At 33.9% G+C, this 7,500-nt stretch overlaps 2 protein-coding genes across 2 annotated transcripts in view; both read left to right on the forward strand.

The window, feature by feature from the left end:
* Positions 1–310: 310 nt before the first annotated feature.
* Positions 311–1,687, forward strand: LOC137632888 (uncharacterized). Its single transcript, XM_068364982.1, has 3 exons — positions 311–347; positions 464–937; positions 1,557–1,687. The coding sequence occupies exons 1-3, from the start codon at positions 311–313 to the stop codon at positions 1,685–1,687; spliced, it is 642 nt and encodes a 213-aa protein (XP_068221083.1).
* Positions 1,688–2,051: 364 nt separating this feature from the next.
* The window catches only part of LOC137632889 (galactosylceramide sulfotransferase-like), an 18,304-nt gene continuing 12,855 nt past the window's right edge, over positions 2,052–7,500 (forward strand). The window contains exon 1 of the mRNA XM_068364983.1: positions 2,052–2,134. Within this exon, the coding sequence (XP_068221084.1) occupies positions 2,052–2,134 (83 nt within the window). The remainder of the gene's footprint in view (positions 2,135–7,500) is intronic.

The raw sequence follows: 7,500 nt of genomic DNA on the forward strand, positions 1-7,500 counted from the left end.
ATTTTGCTTTGACCTTTGACCTTCCAAAATTTAATCATTTCCAGCTTTTTACATAACAGTCAATCCCTGCAAGTTTCATTGCTCTACGATTAAAATTGTGGCCAGGAAGATGTTCACAAACGAACACACAAACATGGGATAAAACATAACCTCCTTCCAACTTCGTTGGCGGAGGTAACAACTTGGAAAACTAACGTAAGCCAAATGGAAATCATACCCTGATTTAAAACAGTTCATTTGAAAATCAGTATTATAACTGATATGGAAGAAGAAAATAGGTACCACAGAAAAAGAAAAAAAAAAGAAGAAAATGGGTACCACAGAAAAACAGAAAAAGAAGAAAATAGGTACCGCAGAAAAACAGAAAAAGAAGAAAATAGGTACCACAGAAAAACAGAAAAAGAAGAAAATAGGTACCACAGAAAAACAGAAAAAGAAGAAAATAGGTACCACAAAAAAACAGAAAAGAAGAAAATAGGTACTATAGAAAAACAGATAAAGAAGAAAATAGGTACCACAGAAAAACAGAAAAAGAAGAAAATAGGTACCACAAAAAACAGAAAAGAAGAAAATAGGTACTATAGAAAAACAGATAAAGAAGAAAATAGGTACTACAGAAAAACAGATAAAGAAGAAAATAGGTACCACAGAAAAACAGAAAAAGAAGAAAATAGGTACCACAGAAAAACAGAAAAAGAAGAAAATAGGTACCACAAAAAAACAGAAAAGAAGAAAATAGGTACTATAGAAAAACAGATAAAGAAGAAAATAGGTACCACAGAAAAACAGAAAAAGAAGAAAATAGGTACCACAGAAAAACAGAAAAAGAAGAAAATAGGTACTACAGAAAAACAGATAAAGAAGAAAATAGGTACCACAGAAAAACAGAAAAAGAAGAAAATAGGTACCACAGAAAAACAGAAAAAGAAGAAAATAGGTACCACAAAAAAACAGAAAAGAAGAAAATAGGTACTATAGAAAAACAGATAAAGAAGAAAATAGGTACCACAGAAAAACAGAAAAAGAAGAAAATAGGTACCACAGAAAAACAGAAAAAGAAGAAAATAGGTACCACAAAAAAACAGAAAAGAAGAAAATAGGTACTATAGAAAAACAGATAAAGAAGAAAATAGGTACCACAGAAAAACAAAAAAAGAAGAAAATAGGTACCACAGAAAAACAGATAAAGAAGAAAATAGGTACCACAGAAAAACAGAAAAAGAAGAAATTAGTTACCACAGAAAAACAGAAAAAGAAGAAATTAGGTACCACAGAAAAAACAGAAAAAGAAGAAATTAGGTACCACAGAAAAACAGAAAAAGAAGAAAATAGGTACCACAGAAAAAAAAAAACAGAAAAAGAAGAAAATAGGTACCACAGAAAAAACAGAAAAAGAATAAGATAAGTACCATAGAAAAACAGAAAAAAGCTAATGTCCAAAAATTTGAAGGACAACTTCACAGAGAAACTGAAAAGATAGCATATAAGCCACTAAAAATCCCAACAAGAAATCACCAATGGTTTTCTCCAAACATCAAGTTAAAGAAACCCTCTAGACGTCTCATTCAACAAAGAAGAAGAAGAAGAAGAAGAAGAAGAAGAAGGAGAAGAGGAAGAAGAAGAAGAAGAAGAAGAAGGAGAAGAAGAAGAAGAAGAATGCCATAGAAAGCTAGACGAGCCAACTTAAGTCAGACGGCTGATAATGAAAATATTAAATGAATTATTCCCGGCCAACAGTTACCTCTCCATTCTAATAACACGTTAGGAGGGAAATAATAGCACTCCAGCAATTCTTAATTGCTAAGTCAAACACTACGATAAATCCCTTGCAAACCCCACCCTTGAGGAACGCCCATAGAAAGAGGCAAGGACGTGATTAGTGAGATAATTAGACTCCTGTTCTTCGAGTTTAACAAATGCAACAGCTATGACTCGAAAGGGAGTTCTAGATCCTATAGGATCCTTACCCCCTATTGTAAAACGTCCAGACTGTTGTGATAAACATCGTGTCGGTCTGTAATTTGTACCGATAGGCGTCTTTGCAGAGCAAGATGGAAGACGCAGAGCAGCCCAAACTTTCGAGTTTATTCGCGTTATCAGCTGGAACTGGAGCTAATGCCTTTATATACGGTCAGTAGGTATCGTTAAACAGTGGGTAAGGTTAATTGAAGCTTCGGCTTGGAGAACTACTTTCACTCTAGTTCAGTTTTTTGTCCGAGATAAACTTTGAACTAAGACGAAATGTTTTTAAGAGTCAGTGAGTCTAAAGGGGCTCATACACGTTCAAAAAAATCGTCAAAATTTTGATATCAAAATTTTGATGCAAAATTTGAGTGTTTGCAGGACATTTTCACATCAAAACGTCCTACACACACTCAAATTTTGCATAAAAAATTTGATGCAAAATTTTGACGCTTTTTTTTAACGTGTATTTAAGCCTTTAGACTTTAAATGGTGTACACTGATAACTATCTCTCTTCCATCTTGTCTCCATCCTCCAACCAGCTCGTAGACCTTGTGTATTTCTACTGAATGTGGAGCTTGGAGCCTGGGACAAGGAAATCGTGTTTCCAGAGATAAACTTTGAACTAAGACGAAATGTTTTTAAGAGTCAGTGAGTCTAAGACTCTAAAATGGTGTACACTGATAACTATCTCTCTTCCATCTTGTCTCCATCCTCCAACCAGCTCGGAGACCTTGTCGCTACCTCATTGCAAGAGGGTCGTAACTCCAAATTCCTGATTTTTCAGGAGACGCATTTGTAAGTTGCTAAGTCCTATGATTTTGATCATGTTTCACAATCTTCTTATTGCCATCTCTTGGCCGCTAATTCACCTAGATTAACGACTCTTTTACCAAAAGATGCAGAATCAATTCGGCAATCTTGTACACCATATAACTCAAAACTAGCAAATTTGGAGTTACGACCCTCTTGCAATGAGGTAGCGTTGTGTATTTCTACTGAATGTGGAGCTTGGAGCCTGGGACAAGGGAATCTTCCTAAAGTTGTTTATGGTTCCAATTGCTAATGATAATGATTATAGAGTTGTAGACTGACTTTACAGATCAATTTGCTTTGTGAAGCTGGTGAACGAATTGTAGGGGCTCTGTAGTAGTCTCCAAAACATGAAATAAAATAAAAGGATTTGACGCTGAACGTTCATTAGATTCTGCCAATAAATATTAACGAACACGCGAATTCCGCACGGTGTTCATGTTAGAAAATGTGTGAGGTCAAACTGGTATGATATCTGTTACACATACAGAGATCTTCAACTTACATACATTCGATTTACAAACATTAGGGAATATAAACATAAATCAAACTGAAAATAAAGATAAGATAAATACCGCACGATTTTAATGTTAGAAAATGTGTGAGGTCAAACTGGTATGATACCTGTTACACATACAGAGGTCTTCAACTTACATACATTCGATTTACAAACATTAGGGAATATAAACACAAATCAAACTAAAAATAACAATGATAAGATAGATTTCGCACGATTTTCATGTTAGAAAATGTGTGAGGTCAAACTGGTATGATACCTGTTATTATTATTATTATCATTAAATGCTAAGCTACAACCCTAGTTGGAAAAGCAGGATGCTATAAGCTCAGGGGCCCCAACAGGGAAAATAGCCCAGTGAGGAAAGGAAATAAAGAAAAATAAAATATTTTAAGTATAGTAACAACATTAAAATAAAAATTTCCTATAAAAACTTTAACAAAACAAGAGGAAGAGAAACTAGATAGAAGTGTGCCCGAGTGTACCCTCAAGCAAGAGAACTCTAACCAAAGACAGTGGAAGTCCATGGTACAGATATAAGAGGTCCAACGTACAAAATTCGACTTACAATCATTCGGAGATGCGAACACAAGTCACACTGAAACTAACATACAGAAATACTGTAATGAAACAATATCATTTCATTTAATACAGTAAGAAAAACAATATTTGTAATAACTCTTTAGCTTTGGTAAGCAGCTCTTCTAGAAGGACACTCGAAAATCAAACCATCGTTCTCTAGTCTTGGGTAGTGCCATAGCCTCTGTACCATGGTCTTTCACTATCTTGGGTTAGTGTTCTCTTGTTTGAGGGTACACTTTGGCACGCTGTTCTGTCTGATTTCTCTTCCTCTTATTTTGTTGAAGTTTTTTATAGTTTATAAAGGAAATTTTTATTTTAATGCTGTTACTGTTCTTAAAATATTTTATTTTTCCTTTTTTCCTTTTCTCACTGGGCTATTTTCCCTGTTGGGGCCCCTGGGCTTATAGCATCCTGCTTTTCCAACTAGGGTTGTAGCTTAACAAGTAGTAATAATAATAATAATAATAATAATAATAATAATAATAATAATAATAATAGACTATTTGTTGACTTTTGTATCTGGAAATTATAGATATGGAATTCAGGTTAGGCCTACCTTAGCCCAAAACGCAACAAAATTGGACTTATAAACAATTAGACCTACGAACAGCTTCTTGGAATCAATTAAGTTAGTAAGCTTAGGGCCTTCTGTACAGACAAGCAGATGTGTACAATCTGCATGTACTCAGAAGTTACATACACAAGCGTGTGCACTATTATTATTATTATTATTATTATTATTTACTAAGCTACGACTTTAGTTGGAAAAGCAGGATGCTATAAGCCCGAGGGCTCCAACAGGGAAAATAGCCCAGTAAGGAAAGGGAATAAGGAAACTACAAGAGAAGTAATTAATAATTAAAATAAAATACTTTAGGAATAGCAACATTAAAATAAAAATCTCCTTTATAAACTATAAAAACTTTAACAAAACATGAGGAAGAGAAATAGGATAGAATAGTGTGCCCGAGTGTACCCTCAAGCAAGAGAACTCTTAATACAAGGCAGTGAAAGACCATGGTACAGAGGCTATGACACTACCCAAGGCTAGAGAACAATGGTTTGATTTTGGAGTGTCCTTCTCCTATAAAAGCTGCTACTTACCATAACTATAGAGTCTCTTCTATCCTTACCGAAAGGAAAGTAGCCACTGAACAATTACATTGTAGTTAACCCCTTGAGCGAGGAAGAATTGTTTGGCAATCTAAGCTTTGTCAGGTGTATGAGGACAGAGGAGAATATGTAAAGAATAGGCCAGACTATTTTGTGTATGTTTAGGTAAAAGGAAAACGAGCAGTAGCCAGAGAGAAGGATCCAATGTAGTACTGTCTGGCCAGTCAAAGGACCCAATAACTCTCTAGCGGTAGTATTTCAACGGGTGGCTGGTGCCCTGGCTAACCTACTATCTACTAAAACTAGTAAAAACACATTTAATTTAACATTTAATAGACATATTTTAATATGAATCATAATCAAGGAATATGGTAATATTCTGTATACTAATTATGCATAATTTAGATTAAAAGACACGGAATTATATGTAAAATGAAACTGATAAGTTTAAATTGGAAAATTACTGGTGAATATATAAATTGACACATGATCATCTTTGCTTATGCCAACTTGGTAATTTTCTCTCTCGAAAAATACTTATTAAAAAGGAATATTTGGTTCCACAGTTAAAACTAGAGGGGCACTCAGTAAAGTAGACCTCCGCCAAGGCAGCTTATTACTCGACCTTGACCTTTGACCTTAACATGGATTAATTGGCGTGGATTTTCATAGACTCAAATATGAACCAATTACCAGTGATTATTATTATTGTTATTATTATTATTATTATCATTATTATTATTTATAGCTAAGCTAAAACCCCAGTTGGAAAAGCAGCATGCTATAAGCCCAAGGGCTCCAACAGGGAAAATAGCCCAGTGAGGAAAGGAAATAAGGAAATAGATAAACTACATGAAAAGTAATGAACAATAAAATAAAATATTTTAAGACCAGTAACAACATTAAAATAAATATTTCATACATAAACTATGAAAAGATTTATGGCAGCTTGTTCAACACAAAAACATTCGCTGCAAGCTTGAACTTTTGAAGTTCCAATGATTCAACAATCTGATTAAGAAAATCATTCCACAACTTGGTAACAGCTGGAATAAAACTTCTAGAATACTGTGTAGTATTGAGCCTTATGATGGAGAAGGCATGACTATTATAATGAACTGCATACTTAGTGAATAAGTAGAAATTTGAAACACAATGTCACATTTAGGGTTGTGGTGGCCTGTGTAGTAACGTCCCTGACTGGTGATCGCCAGACTGGGGTTCGAGTCCCGCTCGAACTCGTTAATTCGTTTGGTCGCCGCAACCTCGTCATACTTGTGAGCTAAGGATGAGGTATTTGGGGGAGCTTAAGTGTCTATCTGCTGAGTCATCAGCAGCCATTGCCTGGACCTAGTTGGTTCTAGCTTGGGTGGATAGGAGGCTTGGGCGCTAGTCATACGTATATATGGTCAGTCTCTAGGACATTGTCCTGCTTGATAAGGCAATGTCACTATCCCTTGCCTCTGCCCTTCATGAGCGGCCTTTAAGCCTTTAAATCTTTAAGGTCAGTCTCTAGGGCATTGTCCTGCTTGATAAGGCAATGTCACTGTCCCTTGCCTCTGCCATTCATGAGCGGGCATTAAGCCTTTAAAGCGGCAATGGGTTATAAGAAGGCCTGAATACTAACAGAGCTCGTTTAACAAGTACCTTAAACATCTCCATTTCAAGTTAGACCACACCCGATGGGCACGATACAGTTTCCAAAGTGTTTGCACAGCTGGGAGTCATGATGCCTTTAAGGGCTACACATGAGAACAAGAGCCTTTTTTTTGTGGTAAGGGAAGGTCAATTCAACAATAACAACAACAAACAACAACAACAACAAACAACAACAATAACAGTAACTTGGTAATTTTACTATTTACGGAGTAGACTTTATAAAAAGAAATCTTTTTACTTTATACATTGATATAATTTTACTTATTTTACTAGGAACGTGATGGTATGTATATATATATGTGTATATATATATATATATATATATATATATATATATATATATATATATATATATAAATATGTATATATATAAATATATATATATATATATATATATATATATATATATATATATATATATCTAAACATATAAATATGTATATATATAAATATATATATACATATATATTTATATATATAAATATATATATATATATATATATATATATATATATATGTATATATATATATATATATATATATATATATATATATATATATATATATATATATATATATATATATATATATCATCCTCTACTTCTTTGAGGTCCTCAAAATAATAATAATAATAATAATAATAATAATAATAACAATAATAATAATAATAATAATACAAGTTCCATTCACCCATGCAATGGAAAAGCTAAATTCCAGATGACCCTCTTTATATAAACGCCGAGTGTGAATGCGAACGAAATGATATGACTCCCACAAGAAAGTTCACCCGAAATGACCTGGAAAGTGACCTCGGAGAAGCCAGGAGCTCCAATTTGGTCAAATGACCGCCTAC

This window comes from Palaemon carinicauda, chromosome 42, assembly GCF_036898095.1.
Source record: "Palaemon carinicauda isolate YSFRI2023 chromosome 42, ASM3689809v2, whole genome shotgun sequence".
NCBI lineage: Eukaryota > Metazoa > Arthropoda > Malacostraca > Decapoda > Palaemonidae > Palaemon > Palaemon carinicauda.

What these genes read in the sequence shown, in the direction of transcription:
- LOC137632888 (XM_068364982.1), top strand. Translation starts at nt 311, where the DNA reads ATGGGTACCACAGAAAAACAGAAAAAGAAGAAAATAG. An exon ending in ACAGAAAAAGAAGAAAATAG is followed by an intron (nt 348 to 463) that starts GTACCGCAGAAA and finishes ACAAAAAAACAG; the next exon opens with AAAAGAAGAAAATAGGTACT. An exon ending in ACAGAAAAAGAAGAAAATAG is followed by an intron (nt 938 to 1,556) that starts GTACCACAAAAA and finishes GAAACCCTCTAG; the next exon opens with ACGTCTCATTCAACAAAGAA.